Below are 22143 nucleotides of genomic sequence, written 5' to 3'. Positions count from 1 at the left end.
ATACAAGAATGGTTATTTCTAAACTGGACTGGATAATACCTAGGGTATCGCCCATGGTGATGATGGACCGGTGATGTAAGATTGGGTCTGCGGTCTCATTGGACAGCATAACTGCCAAGTGTGCTCTCCAATCTCCCCACTTCTCACAACTCCAGGACTGCAAAGAGGAGAGGAGAACATAAAGAAAACATTTAGAAGAGAAGGTCAAGAGGATGATTTGGAGGAAAAGAAAAATATTGTATATGAAGTGTGATTGGAAGTTTCTGTTTTACACTTCTGCTTAAAGGAATAATTCATTTAAAATGTAAATTTAACAAAATATTATTATTATTATCTCACCATCATGTCATTACAAATTCATATAATATTTTTCAATGAAACATATGTATAAGGAGAAATTTCGAAGAAGCATTGCACAGCTCTTGGCGGTACATTTGTCAAAATGATATGCAGCCTTAATTTATTCCTGTGATGGCGAAGCTGTCCTATGATCCATCAGAAATACTTTTAACATGCTGATTTGGTGCTCAATAAAAATATTTTTTATTATCAGTGCTGAAAACAATTATTCTGCTTAATATTTTTGTGGAAACTATTTTGACAAATAGAAAATTCAAAAGAACAGCATTTATTTGTTCTTAGTTGTTTTTATTTTTCTAACAATGCAAATGCCACTTTTGATTAATTGAATGCATCCTTTGTTGAATAAAAGTATTAATTTCTTAATTTCCATCCCATTCCTTTGTGAAAATATAGCCAGGGATATTATTAAGCTAGAACTAAAGCCTATAGTATTAACATTAAATATTATAATATAAAATATAAAAGTTTACTTATTTTATTTTAGATAGTTGCCAAGGCAACATTTCTTATTTTCATTTAGTTTAACTTGATGTACGTGAATAACTAAAAATGAAATAAAATAATAATAATAATAATGAAAAAAGTAAAAGACATTTAATAACTACAAACTAAGTCAGCACAGAATGTAGATTACCATGGAAACGGCTGGAATCCTCCCAGAGAGCAGCTGGAAGAGAGTTTGCAGAGGGTCACTGGGAGCCAGACTGCCTGTAAATCTGTTAAACACATACATTTTCAGTCTGCTACATAGAGATGCACCAATTTTTATTTTCTTAGTTGATTTGATTTCCAATTTTTCAAGTGTGACCTGCCAATACAGATTTTTGCCAATTTTGATTTTCAGTCAAAATATAAATTGTATATGTGTCAAATATAAATTGACTGCATATACAAAGAAAAATCTACTTTTCTACAGTAAAATGTTATTTTCATAAAAAAATAAAGTAAAAAGTAATCAAATAAGAACAAATAAACCAATTGTAAACAACAGCACAAATAAATGCAATAGAATAAAGAAACATATATGAAAAACAAACATGGCTTTTTGTTTTTCTGGTGGGTCCAACAGTATATTCAGGTAAGAAATAACACTGGATAGTCTTCATTTTAAATACAGATTAATGCTTACAATTAAAGTATTTGTCTTTTGTTCTTTGAACATCAGGAATATTAGACTGCTGTTACTTTAAAGGGGGGTGGGGGTATAACGCTATTTCATGCAGAGTTTTTTTACACTGTTAAAGACTTGGATTCCCATGCTAAACATGGGCAAAGTTTAAAAAAATAACGTTTGACGGAGTATTTCTGTGCCAAAAATACTCCTTCTGGTTACTCACAAGTGACATCAACAGGGGCGGAATTTCCTTGTAAAGGCCGTACGGGCGATTCTCCCGGAAGGGCGCGTGCACACACGTCGACCAGAGCGAGAGAGTAAAAGCACGCCCGGGAAGTCGTCGGCTGCGCTGCGCTGCACAGGTCACAGGACTACACGAAATCAACAATGTCACCAAAGAAGTGTGTTTTTGGTTGTCAGGGAAAGACCACCCTGTACAGCTTCCCAAAGAACCCAGCGTTAAGGGGATAGTGGATGGAGTTTGTTTTTCTGGAGCAGCAACAGAGTTGCGCAAGTGTTTGTGTTGCACATCAAGTAAACAACATGAACGTATAGTTAATTTATCAGTGGAGTATGCGATGTATGGTGTGTGTTTAAATACATTTGTTTAGCTGACCACTGTACATAAAATATGTTGAACTAAATGGATAATTTCATATTAGACCTAGGGGACGTTGACACAAAGCATGCTTCTTCCTTCAAATGCGCTACTATTCCATTGTTTTTCTATGTAAACACACACTAGTCTGACGTGCAAAACTGTTCCGCTTGCTACTGCAAATGTTAAGTCACATACAATAGTCCATAAACCAAATCATGTCCTCATAAACCATGAGTAAACACACACAAATGTTGTAAAACTCGTGCATGACATGTTCTAAAAAGCGCTCAAGTTAAAATAATTTCAACTTTTAAAAAAACTCATCAAGACCTTGCGTTTTTCCCCATTACACAAGCCGCTAAGCAAATACAGTATATACAGTTACAGTACACAATACATAGAGACATCCTGCTGTAGTCGTTGATGCTGCTTTTTTTCTTGTATTTTCCACGTTTTCTAAGGATGTCACAGCTTTCAGACGCTCTCAACACAATAGCTTGTGGCTCTTTAGCTCCGCCCACACGATAGTGTCAGTGGTTTTATTCGGAAAGACTCTGTACAGCGTGTCTGTCTTTTATAAATATGATAAAACTAAAGACTTTTTGGAGATATGAAGGATGCAATACTACTCTATTGGTACTCAATATTGACATGCGATTGACATAAACTTTGTGTGACCCCCCCCCCCCCCTCCCCCTCCTTTAAGAGTTTACACACACATCCAATATACTATACAACATGCATTATCTTTCTCAACTACAGAAGCGAATGAGACGAGTGAGTGAGAGGAGGCGGGTGTGTGTCACTTTGCCGTCTGAGAAAAGAGAGCGAGAACGCACAGCTGGTATCGGTGTATCGATACTGCAGAAAAGGTGTATTGGAACCGTTTCAGACATTTCGGGATATCAATATGTATCGAAATATCAACATTTTTGACTTCACTAGTGTCTAATTAGGTTTGTCACATTTTCGTTGTGATTCCCCCACGGTTTTCTTAGGCCTTACAAGTATAACAATTTGGAACTTTGTTGTCTTCTTCACTCACAGTGAATAACATCCAAGCCAACAACATGTTTACATGCGGCTGTGAGTGTGGGCTCTTGAGAAGGACGAGGGGATAGCGATGTCACTGGCTCACAGATGGTAAAGGGCCCGTAAATGTCAGCAGGTTGCAATAAACTCTATCATATTTTGCATACTTCTTTCTGGCAGACCCAGTGACAGCTAGGAAAGGCTAGCTGGCGACCTAGGAAGAACGATGACAGCTGGGAAAGACCGCAGACTTTAGGAACAACCAGAGCAGGGCTGCAGAGGCTTGGCAGGCTGAAGCACATTCTCATTGAGGAGGAACCCAATATTGAGTTATATTATGAGATACCTCCAGGGTGGGGCAAGAGTGGGGGAGAATGATAAACTCACAGGATAGACAATCAACGATGAAAGAGCCAAGCGATGTATTCCAGGTCTGTGATGTGAGAAGATATGCAGAAATGAGAGGGATCTGAAGATACACCAGACAAAGATACCAGTAGTGTGCAACGCAAAGGGCAACCTGGTGAGAAGTAAGAGGGCTCGGGGCAGGAGGCAAACCAAAGTCCCTAAAATCTCCGGGCATGTGATGAAGTGGGGGGCAGCAATGTCATCAAAGTATCTGAGGGGATAGGACACCAGAGGGAAAGTAAAGACTCTTGGGAGTACAGAACATAAGATGCCCGGAAAGAGGCCCACGGCAGCAGCAAAGAAGGGGTTGGGAGATATTTGATTATGAAGTAGACCAAATGCTGGAAGCAGTGAATGCAGGAAATGTGAGAAAGGAGCTTAGTGCCATGACATTAATCATCTGGAGAATATGGGCTGATTGCCTCGGGAAGGAGGAGCTGAAAGTTAAAGGAAAACGTCTCGGTTACGTATGGTAACCCTCGTTCCCTGAAGGAGGGAACGGAGACGTACGTCGGACGTACCGACGAATTGGGATCACTTCAGGGAGCCCCTATCAGCTTCGAGATATAGAGAACAGGCCAATGGGCCATTGGCGTGCGAGATTTGCATCTCGCGCTCCGCCCCGCGCCGCGGGTATAAACAGGAAGCGAGAGCGAATGCACGCTGTTTTTCACTGAGGAGCCGAACTTAGTGGCTCAACCTGCAGTGATGGTACAGCAACTGTGGCGACGGGACGTACGTCTCCGTTCCCTCCTTCAGGGAACGAGGGTTACCATACGTAACCGAGACGTTCCCATTCAGTCGGTCACGTTCGACGTACGTCGGACGTACCGACGAATTGGGATCCCCTATGGAAAACGCCACAGTTACTACCACTTCCAGCGCCCAGCGATGAGCCCCTCAGACCCCTATCTGATGCGGGCGGGAAAGTTCACGCAGGGAGAGTCCAAGCTGCTGTTCCGCAAGACCCATTCAGCTGACTGTATTGGATAACGCTGGGAAAGCGTGCCTGTGAAGGCAGCTGCGGAAGCCACATCATGCCCAGACGGAGTTAACATGTGGAGAATACACGTATGGGCTGGCCGTGAGCAGCACAACATACGGAAGTCCCAGGGGTGGCCCCGGCCAATTCGTGGAGGGGGACAACACGTACCTGGGACGGCAGAGGACACTCTGCCGAGGGAAAGACACGGGCTCGCCGTAGGGAGCCGTACCGTGGAAGAATACACACATGGGACCGCCGTGGGGGTCACTACATATGGAACCCAGCCTAACACAAGTTCCACCAATGCATACGAGTGTTAGACCTGGCGTCGAACGCTCCGCCACGTCCGACTGCCGCGGGTTGCGGAGGACTCAACAGGGTTCGCCGATCCGGGGAACTCGACTGGAGCAGAATAAGCGCACGCATCCGTCTACCATAGGGGAGGGAATGGCGCAGCAAGCCGACACTAGAACGGGCACTTCGGTGTTACTGACTATGGGAAGTGAGCACACAGGAAGAAACCGGCTCTACACGGAGGCTATAGAATCTAGCGAACGGGTTAGGTGTCGCCCAGCCCGCAGCTCTACAAATATCTGTCAGCGAGGCGCCACGAGCCAGCGCCCAGGAAGAGGCAACACCCCTAGTGGAGTGGGCTCTTAACCCGAGCGGGCAGGGCACGTCTTGGGACTGATAAGCCAAGACGATGGCATCCACTATCCAGTGGGCCATCCTCTGCTTGGAGACAGCCTTTCGCTTCTGCTGTCCTCCGTAACAGACGAAGAGCTGCTCTGAGGTCCTGAAGCTTTGCGTTCTATCCACGTAAGTCCGGAGAGCACAGACGGGACAGAGAAAAGCTAGGGCTGGGTCTGCCTCCTCCGAAGGCAGCGCTTGCAGGCTCACCACTTGGTCCCGGAAGGGAGTAGTGGGAACCTTGGGCACATATCCAGGCCGGGGTCTCATGATCACATGAGAGTTACCGGGCCCGAATTCCAGGCACGATTCATCAACCGAAAATGCCTGCAGGTCCCCTACCCTCTTGATGGAGGCCAACGCAGTCAGGAGTATTGTCTTTAACGACAGAATTTTCAACTCAGCTGACTGCAGAGGCTCAAAGGGTTCTCTCTGTAGTGCAGTTAGCACCAGAGTTAAGTCCCAAGAGGGTATGGAGGGAGGACGAGGCGGATTTAACCTCCTCGCCCCCCTAAGGAACCTGTCGACCAGATCGTGCTTACCTAGAGATTTTCCATCTACTAGATCATGATTAGCGGCGATTTTGGCAACATAGACTTTGAGGGTGGAGGGAGACAGCCTTCGCTCCAACCCATCTTGTAGAAAGGCAAGCACAGATCCGATCGAACATCTTCGGGGGTCTTCTCGGCAAGAAGAGCACCAATCGACGAACAGGTTCCACTTCAACGCATAGAGGCGCCTCGTAGGGGGGCTCTAGCGGAAGTGATGGTGTCAACTACCGCTTGCGGTAGGTCACCTAGAACCTCTGCGTCCCGTCCAGGGACCAGACATGGAATTTCCAGAGGTCTGGACGCAGGTGCCATAGGGTGCCCCGTCTCTGAGTCAGGAGGTCCTTCCTCAGAGGAATGGGCCAGGGAGGTGCTGTCGCAAGGAGCACTAGTTCCGGGAACCAAGTCCGGTTGGGCCAATATAGAGCGACCAACAGGACTTGCTCCTTGTCCTCCCTGACTTTACACAGTGTCTGCGCAAGAAGGCTCACTGGGGGAAACGCATACTTGCGTTCTTCCCGGGGCCAGCTGTGGGCCAGGGCATCCGACCCGAGGGTTCCCTCGGTCAAGGAATAAAACCACTGACAGTGGGTCGTCTCTGGGGAGGCAAACAGGTCTACCTGTGCAGCCCCGAAACGACTCCAGATTAGCTGGACCGCCTGGGGATGTAGTCGCCATTCTCCCGGAAGCACCGGCTGACGTGACAGCTTGTCGGCTGCACGATGAAACGCTAGGTCCCCTTTCAAGGACCAGCAATCCCATCTGTAAGCTACCAGCAGACACGTGAGACAGTGGGCGTGGCCGTGAGACGGCACACGGCGCGCTGAACACTCAAGCCCTTATGAAAAAGGCAAGACGAACAGCGCGCCGACGTGGCTATGCTCTCATGAGAGAGCATAGACCACCCACGAACACAGTGTCAACATGCTTGCGATGCGATAGAGGAGTGAGGGGCCCACAGAGATGTACGCGGCGGGGAAGCCTCACTGTAATCCTCAGGCCACCCAGGCTTATCAGCCAAAATAGTCCCCCCTCTGGTGCACCAGAAAAGAGACTAGATCGGGGTATAAGCGAAGGGACTCAACCCCGTTTGAGGCATCATAGTCTCGGCCACGCATCGGAGGCGCCGAGTGACGCGCGCAGAGTTGCCGTGGCAACCCGCGCTGTCACCCGGCAGCCAGACGGCACACGGCGCGCTGAACACTCAAACCCTCACGCGGAAGGTGAGATGACCAGCGCGTCGACGTGATCCCGTTCCCCTGAGAGAACATGGATCACCCACGACACAGTCTCAACATGTTTATGCGAGAGGGATCGTGGCCGTCAGGACAGGAAACAACCGCATCCAGAAACGCACGAGTGAAATGACGTCTTGAAAAAGACGCAGTGTCACACCCGTGTTGCTCTTTTGTGAGGAAACGCTCTTTAAACAGTGCTGAAGCACCCAGGGGAAGACCGCGGCAACACACAGGTGGTAAGTGCAGTCCTGTGGTGCACTCACTGAACGCCAACACAGAGCGTCCTTTTCGTTCTCTGGAGCATCTCTCTTGCAGATAAGCTCTATTTTAGAAAAGCAGTCTTGCTTCATCAACGCCGTTCGGCTCGGAAGTGAATGACAGCGTGCATTCACTCTCGCTTCCTGTTTATACCCGCGGCGCGGGGCGGAGCGCAAGATGCAAATCTCGCACGCCAATGGCCCATTGGCCTGTTCTCTATATCTCGAAGCTGATAGGGGCTCCCTGAAGTAATCCCAATTCGTCGGTACGTCCGACGTACGTTGAACGTGACCGACTGAATGGGAACAGACAACTTAAGGAGATTGCAAATATAAGAGACTTTCCATGAAGCAACAGAAGATGAGAAGCCAGCACTCACTAAAATATGAGATAATTTAAGGTAACACATTAAGAGAGTGCTTCATCAGGAATCCCTTCAAGTACTTGTCAAACCTTCTGGGCAGCAAAGGATCAGGAGAATTGGAAGCAACAAAGGAAGAGGAGGAAGAACATCTCAGTCGAGTTTATAGTGACCCTAGAAGGGAGGACAACTTGCAGGAGATAGAGAAACTCAAAACCGGCGGAACAAGTTATCCCTTTTGGACTAGAGAAACCAAGTTGCAGGAAATCAACAACTTTCTAAAGAAAGACAGAGGAAGATCAGCTCCAGGACCAAATGGTATACCGTACAAGGTGTACAAGCATTATGAAAGGCTCAGGAAATGACTCTGGAGGTTACTGAAGGTGGCATGGAGGAAGAACTTCCTTGCTGACAATTGGTTGGTTGTAAGGGGTGTTTCATCCCTAAGGAAGAGAATTCCACAGATATCAATCAATTTCGTTCCATATCACTGCTCAATGTGGATGGTAAGATCTTTTTTAGGATTTTGGCAAGGAGGCTGACCACTTTCACGTTGGACAATGAAGATATGGATACGTCAGTTCAAAAAAGGGAGAGATTTGGCGGTTCCTGGTTGTCTTGACAAAAACTCAAATTCCAGAAGTTTATAGTTGAGGAGGGATCGTTCAGGATCGGTTTCTCTTTAAGATCAAAGAGGACATCATTCAAATGGTCCAAGAATGGGTCTGCAAGTGGTCAGGGAAGGTGGAGGAGCACCTGCATCATGGGCACCTCATGGGCACCCTACCAGGACAAACTGGAATTATGTGCACACGACCAGGGCAAGCTGGAAGCGGGCAAATCCGAGGGACCAGTATGGTATGGTCCAGAGGAAGGTCCACAAGGCAGAAGAGGAAAGTCATGTTAAGCCTTCAACCATGATAAGCAGGGCAGCTGGATAAGGTGGGAAAGTGTGCGGGAGAGGGTCCTGACCTGGCAGGACATGGCCTCAAATTAAGTTTCTGTTGTGTTCTGTATACAATGTTCTACCTACTCCATCAAACCTCCATGTGGGTTAGTGGAAATCCACAGCTGCACGCTCTGAGGAAGGCCAACTAATCTTGAGCTTGTCCTCTCCTTGTGCAGGTCAAGTTTGGTGGCTGGGAAATTTTGGTGGCTACCAAATGACCAAATTTTAACTCAGCTGGCTGCTGGGGTGAAGCAGGGAAGAAAGAAGCCAAAACAACTTTTTAAGGGGCCTTGTTTCATTCAGATTTCCTTAGGCCTGGGAATAGTGTGGCAACAGAGATGATGAGTAAAGGACGGCCATGGCGGAACGACTGGGAGATGCGGTCAGACCTTAAGAAGTAACCTAAATTCCTAGAGGAAATAATCCATAATATTCTAAGACCTGACATTCTGCTCTGGTCAAAGGGTACAGAGCAGGTGGCACTTACTGAGCTGACAGTACCATGGGAAGAGAGGATTGAAGAGGCACACGAGCATAAGCTTAAGAAATATCAGGCTTTGATTCTCAAATGGAAAGGATGGAAGGCTTGGAACCTGCCAGTGGAGGTTGGCTGCAGGGGTTTCGCAGGGCAGTCAGAACAGCTGGTAGCAAACATCCCCAAACAGACAGAGTTAGCATTCTGGTGGATATATGGATAAAATGGAATGAGTGGTGACAGACCCAACATGGCGAAGGGCTAAGAACATTTTGAGTTTGAAGGTGGAGAGCGGGGTGGAACGAAGATGCTGGTTCTACCATTTAGCTTCAGCCACCCACCCGCCCATATGTCATGCGCATAAATCAACAAAATATCGAGGAAAGGGATGCCCATTTGATAACCAGCAGAAGCCCTACACTCAACCAAGATAGAGAAAGGTTTCTTGAGAGAGGAATAGGAAATAGTGATGCCACAGTCTCACAGATGGTGCAGGGTGAGTACCTGTAAATGTGAACCGGTTGCGATAAACATATTCATATTTTGCATATTTCACTATGGAATAGAACTGGGATTGCTATCAGTTAATGTTAATTCTTCATGAGGCATACTGTATATCAAGATAAGTCAACCTTAATATATGAAACAGATATCAGACTGCTCAGAATTGGCAAACGTCAGGTTGCATAAATATAAACTTGACCTTTCTTGAGCTCTGCAACTGTCTTCACTTCTGTATCACTGTGTATTTGACCTCATACCTCAGACCTCATACCAGGATGATTATAGACTGTAAAATTTCAAATTAAAATAGTTTTTATAGAGACATTGCACTGTGATTGAGGGATCATGATTATTCTGGCATTCATTCTATTTGAAAACATCACTGACTGTGCCAGTTATTGATGGGAAGTGGTTACTGCTAAAATGCAAAGGTAAATGTGTCAGTCATATTTTACAAACCTGCTTAGCACAGTGTTGTAGGATCTGCTGTCCATTTTGCTGGCCAGAAATAAGGCATGACCCCAAAGTCCACTCTGCATGGCTGAATCCAGTGCCTCCTGCAGTGAGGAGAGCATTGGGGAGAAAAGATCAGATTTTGAGCTCTGAAAAGATATTTACAAATGTCAAGGCACAAAAAAGGAGATTATGGTCAGTAAGATCTTTTTTTAAATACTTTTATATAGCAAGAATATATTAAATAGATCATTAGTCAGAATAAAGACATTTATAATGTTACAAAACCTTTCAATTTAAAATGAAGACTTTTTATTTAACAATGAATACTGAAAAAATGCATCCTGGTAAAATAGTAAGCACAACGGTCTTCAACCTTAATAATATAATAAATAAAAATGTTTATTGAATACCAAATCAGCATATTAGAATGATTTCTGAAGGACCATGAGACCGAAGACTGGCACAACGTCCATATTTGAAATATCACAAAAATGCTGCCTTGGTAAGCATAAGAGAATTCTTTCAAAAACATCTTCAAAAAATTCTTACAGACCACAAAACTTTTGAATAGTAGTGTACACATTTACAACGTACAGACTTATAGGAAAATTTATTAAAATATATATATATTGATTATTTATCTTCGCAGTGGCATGGAAATTTTTGATTCAGGAAATTTTTCTCCAATTAAATGTATAATGTGGATATTGGCTTTTAAAAATTATAAAGAAGTATTTCATTATGTCTCACTGTCATGTCCATTTCAATAAAAAAATGTCAACAAAGAAAAAAAAATGCATTGGGTCAAAGAATTTCACAGGGTCATGAACAGAAAAATAGAATAATAAATTAGAAAATTTGTATTCAATAAAATGAACCTTCTTCCTGCCAGACAGCAATAGTTTTGTGTATTTCTGAAGGTTTTGCTCTGTGGCCTCTTTGTCAGTTGGGGGGTATCCAGTCAGAAGGTCAGCAATATTTAGGGTCTCTTTTCCTGGTGTAGGTGTTTCATTAAGGTCAATGAGGCTTTCTCCATCTGCAGGGTCGCCACATGCACCCATGGAGTCCCTCATCAGCAGTTCTGCAACATCTGAACCCATAATTCTCTACATAACACCAACACATACTCATATTAACAGTGTAAAATGGGCAATCATACCTCACAAGCAAAGCTGAAAAGAATGCTCTACAGAATTATTATACGGTGGCTTAGTAATAGTAACATCAATATACTTTAATGAGTAATGGGACTTACTCCATTCTGTCTGCACAGCAGTATAAGGAGATGCCACAAGAGGGCAGCAGAAGTGACATCTTCTAATTTCTCATCCTTCAGACATTCCTCAGACATTTGCAGGGCAAAGTTCATGGCATCAACCTTATGCAAATCCTCCCTTCACAAAATAAGAAAAAAGCAGCAATATATTTAAGCAGATGGCATTTCAAAGACTTCCATTTCATTCAGTGTACAAAATATTTCCTGCTAACGGTCCTCCACAGGGCTCAACATTATGCCTTGTGACAGTATCTGAATTCAAACAAGTACATTTATTTGTACTAAGTAAAGTTACTTGTACGGCAAGAAGATTTGAGATATAAACTCGTAATTCTGACTTGGCTATTTGACCATTCAGAGTAGAGTAGGCAAAAGAAGGGGCAAAAATAGGAAAAGGAAGGGTTTAGAAAGGCTGAATCCTTGATCGAGTTGTTTTCAGACATAAGAAAAGAGGTGAAGCTGCAATGTATATTATGAGAAAATCGAAGTGTTTTTGACATTTGATGCATGTAAACCTATTGCAGGAGACCTCCAAAACAAAATGAGGAACATTTGAAATAGCATAATAGGGGCACTTTAAAATCCCTATGGGGATTGAATGGGATACCCCTTTCATACATGACTAGCAAAAAAAGGTGAATAAATGATGCTGTTTAATGATGACCTGTCAGAATCTTTTGAGGAAAAACAACAAAAACAATATCAACAATAAAAAATGTTTTTTAAATATTTTATATTGCACTTCTACAAAGTTTAAGTATCACTGTGAGAGGGATATTTTGAAATATACCTAGCCAGTGGTCCAGGAAAGTCTCTCATATTCTGCTGTTCTTGTGTATCACAGAGAATGACCTGAAATCATTAAAGAACATATTTAATCCACCATAATATTTCATATCATTACTTAAAATATGTTTTTACCGTGTCTTTCTAACCTCCAAGCTGTGGAGCTCCACTTGAGCAGGCTCGCCCTCAGAGGCAAGGGCTGGACTGACCCATACCAGCTGACCTGCAGGGCCAAAACTCACTGCCACATGAGGGATGCAGAACTTTAGTGGGACTACCTCCATGGGTACAGCATCTAAATCAAATGACAAAATAAATAATGAGTCCAGTGACTAATAAGATTCAAGTATTAAAACTAACTGCTGTACAAAGGAAACTTAAACCACACATCTGTTGCGCAACACAAAGCACTAAAGGAAGACTGGACAGACCTTGTGTCTAAACTTTGGTTCTGACAAACCTGTGTGAGATATGAGCTCTGGCTCACTGTGTTCAGCTCCATTGATGTACTGGCTGAGCTCATAGCTGCTCGAGGACAGGCCTGATGCTTTAGAGTTGGCAAGAGTTCCACTATCATACACCTAAAAAATAAGAAGAAAAAAACAGCCTGAGGGACATTACACACTACCGTTTAAAAGTTTAGGGTCAGTACGTTCTCAAAATAAAAGCAAAAATAGTACTGTTAGGGTTACAACAGTTTGTCACTGGGGCAGTAACCTTAAAGGGACGTCTTAATAAATGGGAAAAAACAAAGTAACTACTTATTTGAAAAAGTAACTTTTTTGTAAATTTTAAGAGTAATGCGTTACTTTACTAGTTACTTGAAAAAGTAATCTGATTACATAACTCGAGTTACTTGTAATGTGTTACCCCCAACACTGCTATTCTATGGTACTAATATGTACCTTTTAGAAGTAGATAAGGTACAAAGTTGTCTCTTTAAGGGTACTACCCAAGTGACAACCTGTTGTACCCCTAAAGGTACAATTCTTTCTGACAGTTTTTTAAAGGTACACTATGTAACTTTTGGCACTCTAGCTGTTAATAAAAAAGAAAAACTGCATGCATTTTGTGAAAGAACATTGTAGCGGGAGCTACTTCTCTCTGTTTAAAAATATATTAAGCGCCACGCAGGTACTGGGCTTCTCCCCAACTGTTGTCATCCCACCCGGTCTAAAATAGTCATAGTCTAGAATATAAACACTTATTATAGGCGACTTAGGATATGACAAAAAACACGGTTTGGAAGATGGATTCATGCACTTGTTTTGTACATTTTTGAACAAAAATCAAAGTTAGTTACATAGTGTACTTTTAATAATTGTGACTAAAAGAGACTACTCTTATGCTTAAAAAGGCTACATGTATTTGATCAAAAATACAGTTTCTATTTCAAAATATTTTTTCCCTGTGATGCCAATCAGCAGTCATTACTCAAGACTGTATCACTTGGTTCTTCATTCTAATATGATAATAATTTGGTACTTAAGAAACATTTCTTATTATCAATGTTGAGAACAGCTGTTCTGCTTAATATTTTTGTTGAAACCATGATAATTTTTTTAATGAATAGAAAGTCATTTGAAATAAAATCTTCTTCTCAATTTAATGCATCCTTGCTAAATAAAAGTATTAGTTTCTTTAAAAAAAAAAAACATACTGACACCAAACTTTTTAACGGTAATGTATATTTAAAGCTGTGTTATATGTAGAAAGATTTTAAACTAAAGTCTTATGAAAAGTAATTTCTGAAAACAAACCTCTCCAGTTCCATCTCTATTTTCCATACTTTCTCTGTGCTGTCTCTCTGAGACACCATATTGAGTGTCTGTTCTAAGGCTATAGCTGTTAAATAAAATGAGTCAAGTCACTTAAAATGAAATAAAATGTACAAAATCACTTGAAAACATGTTTAATGCGTGACAAAGTAGTAGCACATGAGTATAAGCTATCAACAGACCCCTGCTGATCTATGTATGAAGCTCTTGCAGACTCCTGCTGCAGTCCTCTACCCTGATACCCATTGGTTCTCCAACCATCTGTCTGGCTCCAGCCACCGACATCTACAAAAAAGCAATAAGGTGAACATGAGATTGAATTTGGCTGAGAATGAATTTGCTGAGGGCCTCTGACTGAATATTATGTACCTGGGGAGCTGTACTGTGTTCTTTGATAACCATGATAATCATAATACCCGTAGTCTTCTCTGTAGGGCCAGTAGCCGGAAGTGGAGTAGTCATATTCCTGCCTGAAAAGATAGTAGAAGTTAGACCTGGGATTTTAGGCTACCCTCACGTCACATGTACAAATAATAACATAATCTTTAATCAAAATTTGACAATTTGCTTCCGCTCTGGAATGGCATTCCTTCTCTGATGACGTCAGTTTGACTGCTTGGATTGAATATCCTTTAACCACTCCTCTCCATCCTTGACAGTTGGAGGGGAGTGGTGTGCTAAAATAAAACCCTGCCTCTCTTTAATATTCCATTTCAGTTGGAAATACGTCACAACACTGAAGCAAAGTCGGTTGCAACTTCAATTTAAAATACTGTAAAAATGAAATAATATTGTGAAATATTATTACAGCTTAAAATAACTGTTTTCTATTTTAATAATTTTTGTGTTTCCATTTCTTACTATTATCAATGTTGAAAAGAGTTACAGGAACTTGCTGCTTAAAGGAACAGTTCACCCAAAAACACAAGGCCACCCAAGATGTCTTTCTTTCTTCTTTCTTGGCCCCCGACTGAGCTTGGTTTCTCCATTCTGTCACTTGATGGACTTTGGGTTCCTTGCCACTGTCGCCTCTGGCTTGCTTAGTTGGGGACACTTAATATGCAACAGTATTATTGATCTGACTGTACTGACGCTGTTGTATCAGAATTGAAGTGAGTAGGGCGATGGCATAATTTTTTTTGCAGAACTGCTTTATAGTTTAAATCAAATAATTTAATAATTGATGATCTTTACAACAGAACTGAAACAACACTGAATCAATCTATATTTGACTTAAACAGAAATTAAGGTTTTGAAGGAAAACATTCCAGAATTTTTCTCTGACGCAAGTGAGTGGTGCCGAACGTATACCATTTTTAACGGTCAAAATCCATTTTTAGGCAACTCCACACGACCCCAGCCAATGAATAAGGGTCTTCTCTAGCGAAATGAGCAGTCATTTTCAAAAAAATAAAAGCAATTATATACTGATGTATGCGCGTGATGTATGCACATTGGGAAGGTCACGCATGACATAGGCGACAATAATTGTTTACAAGTGTGGAGAAGGAGCGCTGAGCAAAACAAATGGTCATTGCTGTATATAAGTATTTGTTTCAGTTTATTCTTAAAAATGGTCCTTTCCTGAGAATATTCTGGATGTAAACTCCTATTGAAATGCGTGACCTTCCAAAGTGTGGACATCATGCAAAAGTTTGTGAACTCAATCTTCTTGTGAACGCCCTTCGCAGAGTTGGACCAAGGCGAGCATTTATAGATAAAAAGTTTATACATACATTGAGCACCATTCACTTGCATTAGAATAGGCTGAGGAAAGAAAGTCATATGCATCTGGATGACTTTGGAGTGAGTAAATCATCAGACAATTATCATTTTTGAGTGATCTATTCCTTCAATATTCAATATCTTTTCAGAAGAACAGGATTTGTTTAAAAACTTTTTTTTTTAGAAGAATATAAAAAAAATGACTGTCACTTTTAATACATTTAATTCATCCTAGCTCAATAGCAGTATTTTTGTCTTGATTTCAGGTAAAAATATCTGAAATTTAAAAAACAAAAAGTTAAATGTACTTAAAGGTGCAGTGTGTGAATTTTGGCTGCACCTAGCGGTGAGGTTGTGAATTGCATCCCCAAACGCTCACCCCTCCCAAAGGGGGCAGACACAGGACAAAAATGTTGTCGTCGGAGAGAGCAGAGAGTGACTAGCGCTCTGTGGAGCAGGGTTACTGTAGAAACATGATGGCGCAAAATGCCCTGTCCCAAATGGCACACTTCCTATGCACTTCGGTCTTGTGGACTTACTGCGCGTGTCCGTTAAGTCAACAAGACCGGTATAGGGTGTCCCATTTGTCATTTTAGGTCTTAGAATGGTGCTCGCGAGTGCCCCCTTTGCGATCGATATGCACCCTCGATGCGCACTTCTGCCGAGCCTGCATTGGTGCAGCAGACTTCTTCCCGACAGTCAAAGCAGCGTTACGTCATGAAAGTGCGGACTCGTAGGAAGACTGTAAGGGTTTACGGTGCCATTTGGGACAGGGCCTTCAGTGTAAGGGGACCCGCTGTGTATGGAGATAGAAATGGCTCATTCTAAGGTAATAAAAACATAATGGTACATTATGTAAGGTCTTTATACTCCACTGAAAACACAGATTGCATTTCTGTCAATAGATCCTCTTAAATACTACACACTGAACCTTTCAGAAATTGAACCGAGAAGCAAAAATACATAAGTTATTTTTGAAAATGGTAAATGGACTGCATTTATATAGCGCTTTCAACAGACCCATGGCCATCCAAAGCGCTTTACATATTGCCTCACATTCACCCATTCATACACCGACGGCGGTGTCAGCCATGCAAGGCGCCATCCAGCTTGTCAGGAGCAGCTGGGGTTAAGTGTCTTGCTCATGGAAAACTTAATTCTCTCAAAAACAAATATTGCTTCTAACGTACATTTACTGTATTTTGTTTTGAGGACATTCATATATGTTTAATGAAAAAAAAAATGTTTAAGATAACACATTTTGCTGCATGATTGATAATCTTACTGTTACCTGGAGTGAGGTCTGAAGTGTGGTGGTTGGTTTGATGCATAACTGCTGCTATATCCAGGAATATACTCTGGTTTAGGAGGAGGACTGGCCATGTAGCTTCCATACCGAGGATCCACATGGGGCCACTGTCTTTCTCTCCCTCTTGGGTCTGTAGGTGGGTAGTAATACGGTGTTTGGTGGGAGGATCTGTAGTGGTCGTCTCTGTCACTAGACTGGTACTGATGGCTTGGCATATGCCAGCCTTGCCCTCTGGGTTCCATCACACAACACAGTGCCAAAAAAACCTAAAGAAAACTGCATTTGCAAAGATAAGTCAGTTATTAGTGCCAACAGAGGAGGATTTTGTCTGCTGTATACACACTAGGTCAAATGCTATCAGTGAGCATAGATACAGAGGCTGTTTATCAGGAAGTGAGCAGTAAATAAAAAACAACCGTTGTTTTCAGTTCTGCAAGTGTTTTAGTAGTAACTTATGATGTACCTAAAGACATCAGTACAAATTCAGAGCAAAGTGTATATTACATTTTGTATTTTACAAGGGCATATGAAAAACTGGTTCCACAATGTATTTTCAGCAAACTAGATGTACTAATAGAGTTGATATTGTATTGCAAAACACTTTAGCTGCTATTGAGGTGGAAGATGGGTAAGGTTAAGGACAGGTTTAGTGGTTAGTTTTAGTTCGGGTTAAGGTGTATGGGAAGAGTCAACAGAGTAATTATAGATGTAATTACATAAATTAACAACAGGTTTAATTACATGAAGGTATTTTTAAAATATAAGTACAATGTAATAAACATACATGTACACAATGAGTGAATTGCATCAAATTATTAATTTGAAAGTTATTAAATAGCAGTTAAAGAGACTTAATTTAAAGTGGGTCTGAAAAAAATTGCCATGCACATAGAAAGGAACGTATTGTAAGATTAATGTTTTATTTTTAATATACAAAAATTTGACATAACTGACAATAACATTTTTCTTAAAATCAAATTTCAAATAACTCACAGTTTCTATTTGAGATGTTTTCCATATAGACATTCGCAGTTCACTGTGTACTGTGTCCTTTCACAGTTTCAAAGTGCACATGCCACATCATTTCAAAGCACAACACAAAGCTGACTCATGTGTACCTGCCTTACTCTAGTCTCAAAGTCTTTCTTCTCTGCCCTTCAACCCCTAAAAGGGAAATCAATGGAGTCAAAATACAACTTTTATCTGATGCATCTCGTTGTGGCTATTCTAAACAGCTGTTGTCAGCTCTGTGCAACAGCTGGACATCGGCTTTTTATTAGTTTTAATCTAAATGCATCACTGAAGCCATACATTTGTGTAAAAACACTAATATGCGCCTAACCATAAACAATTATACAGATACAATAACTGTGATACGGTAAATGTGCAATAAATCAAAGCTGGACTTACAGTGTGTTTGCATACACAGGTTTGACAGACGCCTGAGCTTTCTACACTCACTCCCATATTTGGAAAATTTGAAGTTGCCACGTCGTGCGGAACCATCACGCACAGACGCTGGAGCTGCTCGGAAACACTTCGGAGAAACACAGTATTACTCATGGGAGGAGATCACTGCCATGTTATGAAGGGAATTCTGATGAGTCACATACTCCTGTCTTGTACCTTTTTTCTTTCTTTATTTGTTGTACAATGTGACTGCTTTCTTCTTTGTTTATATAATGTTCTTAATAAAAATCTAATAAAAAGGCTCCTATGCAGAATCTCCTTTCCTTCAAAAAAGGAAGAAGGGAATAGACTCTATGAAGAAAAATGATTTTGAAACTTTTCAAGCACTTCTTACAAGTGATTCTTTATCAATTTGATTTAGGTAAATAAATGATGTGTGTGCTGCAATTAAGTACTGATCAAGCTTTGGTCATTAATCAGATTAAAAAATGATTAAGCATTTGGTAGGGTTCTTGTTTAGGACTCAAGTACTATCTGAAGTACCAGATTTTATTTTCTTCACTGGAAAAAAATATATAGATATGTTTTAAATAGTTGTAAAGTAAAACCAATGAAATAATAACTATAAATTAATTAAAGCCAAAAAAATATGGTTATGGCTACATTTAGCCTTCTTTCTTAACGGGGGAGTTTTGTGCAGATTAATATAAATACAAGTTGTGTATTTTAAGACTACTGAACAACAATGATGCAAAATGTCCATATTTATATTGTAGCGTATTTAACTTTTATTGCCTTATTTAGGAACGTTTCACGAATAGAAGTTAAACAATAAATTAGTCCGCCACCAGATGTCACTTTTTAATCGTTTTAATCACGTTCATCACTCAAAAAAAATTGTCGTTTTAAAAGATAATGCTGTCCTGAATCATTATAATTAATTTTGGGGTTTTTTTTGTTAGTATATTCTTGAGTGATTGATTAAAAATTATTGTGCATGCATGTAAAATATTTACAAAATATATTCAGATAGTTTAATTTAACTGTATGTAAATAGAGTTGCGCGTCCATGTGAGCTGACCAATCAGAGACGGTATGTAAATGAGACCGGAGCGAGTAGTCCACTGTCTCATGATGCGAGCCTCATTTTATAACTCCACTCTGCACGAGCTGGACATTTCTGCGTCTGGATCGCATAGGATTACATGCTAACAGAGAGCACATACATTAAGGATATCTGTTTCTAATGTGCAATATGACTTTTGAAGAACCGTGTGGAGACAACGCAACGGAAAGGTATGTTTTCATATAAACTCACAGGTGTTGCATATTAGTTGGCCGCGCATATTGTCTGTTTGTGCCGTTGAAAGACCATCATTTCCCGAATTTTGTATTCAGTTTGAACGAGTCTATCATTGCACATTTTGTATCTTGTTGCTTTCTTGAATGTTTGCTGCAACTCCTGCAGAAGTTGGATCAAACGGCAATACTTGTGACATTGATCAGATTTAATCTATTCTTTTGCAAATCGCGTTCATGCAGAACCTGTCCTACATTTCGCTATTAATGAGAATTGTATTGTTCATTTTGTATGAGGGATCGCCTGTAAGTTAAAGCTAATGTGTTGTTTTAATCATCTTCTTAGTATGGACACGGTTGAAAAGGCACTGGAAGAGGTTCTGACTGCTGCTTTACCTCAGGGATGCATCACTGTGGGAGTTTATGAGGCAGCGAAGTCACTTAATGTGTAAGTGATGTGTGAAGATCCTTTCCATCCAAACAGTACCTGTCTTTTTAATATTTTAAAAGTCTGTGCTTCACTATTGACAAGAGACATTGGATCTTTTTTGCTAATGTGATTGCACCTTAAGATTAAAATAGTTTAATTTGATATTTGTCAGCTTTTGCACATTTTGAAATGTACTTTTTATTGACACTTTGCAGGGACCCAGATAACGTGGTCTTGTGTCTGCTGGCCACAGATGAGGAGGATGTGAAAGATGTTGCGCTCCAGATTCACTTCACCTTGATTCAAGCGTTCTGCTGTGAGAATGACATCAATATCTTGCGAGTGAACAACATGAGACGTCTGGCAGAGATCCTGGAAGGCGTGAAACCGGGAGGAGAGTCGATGGACCTACACTGTGTATTAGTCACCGTATGTGTCATTTCATTCTCCTTGTATCTTTTTATTGCTCGCACGCATTGCTTTGATAACCGCTGCAGAATTGTTCATGCATATTCATTTTAACTGCCAGGAAGGTTTAGTTAAACTCTTTGAGGGCGGCACGCCTGAAGTAGTTTAAAGTTCAATGATCCATCAGAGTGTGTCTGTGATGTGGAATTCCAGCCGGTCTGGAGCTGCAGTAAACTGGCAGCTCTTCAGAGTGATCTAATAGCAGTGCTGAACTTCTGTGGCTGTCTTTTAGTACTCGCAGAACTTCCTGTGCAACAGTGGGGCATTTCTGCAAACACGGTTTCCTGGAAGAAAAGCTCTGTGAAGTGACCATCTTTAACAAATTAGAGAGAGGCCCTTTGAAAACAAGTGCTTGTCCGTTAACAGCAGCTGTTAAAACCGCTCACTGCCAGACCTTCTGAATGGATCTAGAATGCATGCAATATACAAGTGCACTTCATAATTTTTCTCTTTTCTCTCAGAATCCGCAGTCATCCACGTGGAAGGATCCAGCCCTCAGCAAAGTAAATCGGTTCTGCAGAGACAGCCGGGGTCTGGACCAGTGGGTGCCGGTTATCAATCTGCCCGAACGATGAACAGAGGTGGACAAACAATGTCACCGTTTTTACGGGCTACTGCACTGGATTCATGTTCTGCTCTGGATAAAGCTTAATGCCAGTGAGAAAGAGACATGAGGGGGATTAACGAAATGCAATGGATGAAATGTATCCCAGCAAACCCAATGATCAGAAGTGTGGATTTTGTGCGTCCTGCTGGACAGTCGATTCATGGTTTCACCCCAGAGCAGGAAGAATGACTCAGCACTATGTTCGCAGTGCTGCCAGGGAATGACAAGTCCCACAGTTTGTCGGGAAATGAGACTGTACAGGAAACTGAATCACACATGCTGGATTAGAGTACTAAAAGTGAGCTGAGAGAGTGGAGCGAGTCCAACTGGAAACTACTCAATGAAATGTGATCAGATGGACTGTTAAATGTCGGGCATGTGACCCTTTTGCAGACAACGCTGCAGTTTATAGACATAACTTCTGATATTAATGCTGTCCTGTATTATAATTATTTAAAAGGGAATATACAACAGTCTTTATTGATTTAGATAGAAATAAGTTGCTTGTTTTAATTTTGACCTATTCTGGAATATGTTCTCTGTATTTTAAACTGTTAATTTATTAATTGTATTTATATTGTTGCTTTCATCCTCAGATATTGTTAAAAATAAAATGTCTGACCCATGCATATGTCTTTGGCAGTGTTTCTATTGTCTGCGAGTTCATGCATATGTTATAGTGTCTGAGAACATGGAACACTCAACTAGTTATGCACAATATATTGGTACCATATCAGTTATCTGCCGATATTTATCTGTATCTAATTATTTTTGATATTTAATTGTACATGCCCAATGCCTGTGATCACCTAACAAACACTCAACGCTAATCTTTAAAAATTCGACCAATTTTAAAAACACTAATCTTTAGCTAATCTTAAAATGAAAATTCCTTTTGCATACTGTACATTTAAAATGGTGCGATGCATAACCCTCTCTTGTAGCGTTTGGAACCGCTGGTTTTAGTTTTTAATGTTTTTGTTTTATTTCTTTAGAAAGGAATTTGTGTAGTATTTGAATATTTTTCAGTTATTTGCCATAAAACCAAATGGGTCATAAGATGTTCCCGTAAA

At 41.2% G+C, this 22143-nt stretch overlaps 2 protein-coding genes across 2 annotated transcripts in view; one reads left to right on the top strand and one right to left on the bottom strand.

Annotated features, from left to right (window-relative positions):
* Positions 1-18347, bottom strand: part of sec16b (SEC16 homolog B, endoplasmic reticulum export factor) — a 28045-nt gene extending 9698 nt beyond the window's left edge. The window contains exons 1-14 of the mRNA XM_079840715.1: positions 18267-18347; positions 17850-18020; positions 16839-17132; positions 14192-14292; positions 14005-14107; positions 13805-13889; positions 12505-12625; positions 12194-12339; positions 12049-12110; positions 11238-11376; positions 10861-11088; positions 9986-10083; positions 998-1079; positions 40-157 (exon numbers count right to left, since the gene is read on the bottom strand). Coding sequence (XP_079696841.1) covers positions 40-157; positions 998-1079; positions 9986-10083; positions 10861-11088; positions 11238-11376; positions 12049-12110; positions 12194-12339; positions 12505-12625; positions 13805-13889; positions 14005-14107; positions 14192-14292; positions 16839-17098 — 1543 coding nt within the window. The 5' untranslated portion in view covers positions 17099-17132; positions 17850-18020; positions 18267-18347. The remainder of the gene's footprint in view (positions 1-39; positions 158-997; positions 1080-9985; positions 10084-10860; positions 11089-11237; positions 11377-12048; positions 12111-12193; positions 12340-12504; positions 12626-13804; positions 13890-14004; positions 14108-14191; positions 14293-16838; positions 17133-17849; positions 18021-18266) is intronic.
* A 1077-nt stretch (positions 18348-19424) lies between these two features.
* Positions 19425-21697, top strand: gadd45ab (growth arrest and DNA-damage-inducible, alpha, b). The gene is made up of 4 exons (XM_079840326.1): positions 19425-19562; positions 19912-20013; positions 20211-20424; positions 20925-21697. The coding sequence occupies exons 1-4, from the start codon at positions 19513-19515 to the stop codon at positions 21036-21038; spliced, it is 480 nt and encodes a 159-aa protein (XP_079696452.1). The 5' UTR covers positions 19425-19512; the 3' UTR covers positions 21039-21697.
* Positions 21698-22143: the final 446 nt, after the last annotated feature.

Source organism: Gobio gobio, assembly GCF_949357685.1.
Source record: "Gobio gobio genome assembly, chromosome: 17".
Taxonomy (NCBI): domain Eukaryota; kingdom Metazoa; phylum Chordata; class Actinopteri; order Cypriniformes; family Gobionidae; genus Gobio; species Gobio gobio.
The sequence above is the reverse complement of the archived record's forward strand: the minus strand, read 5'-3'. Positions and strand labels throughout refer to the sequence as shown.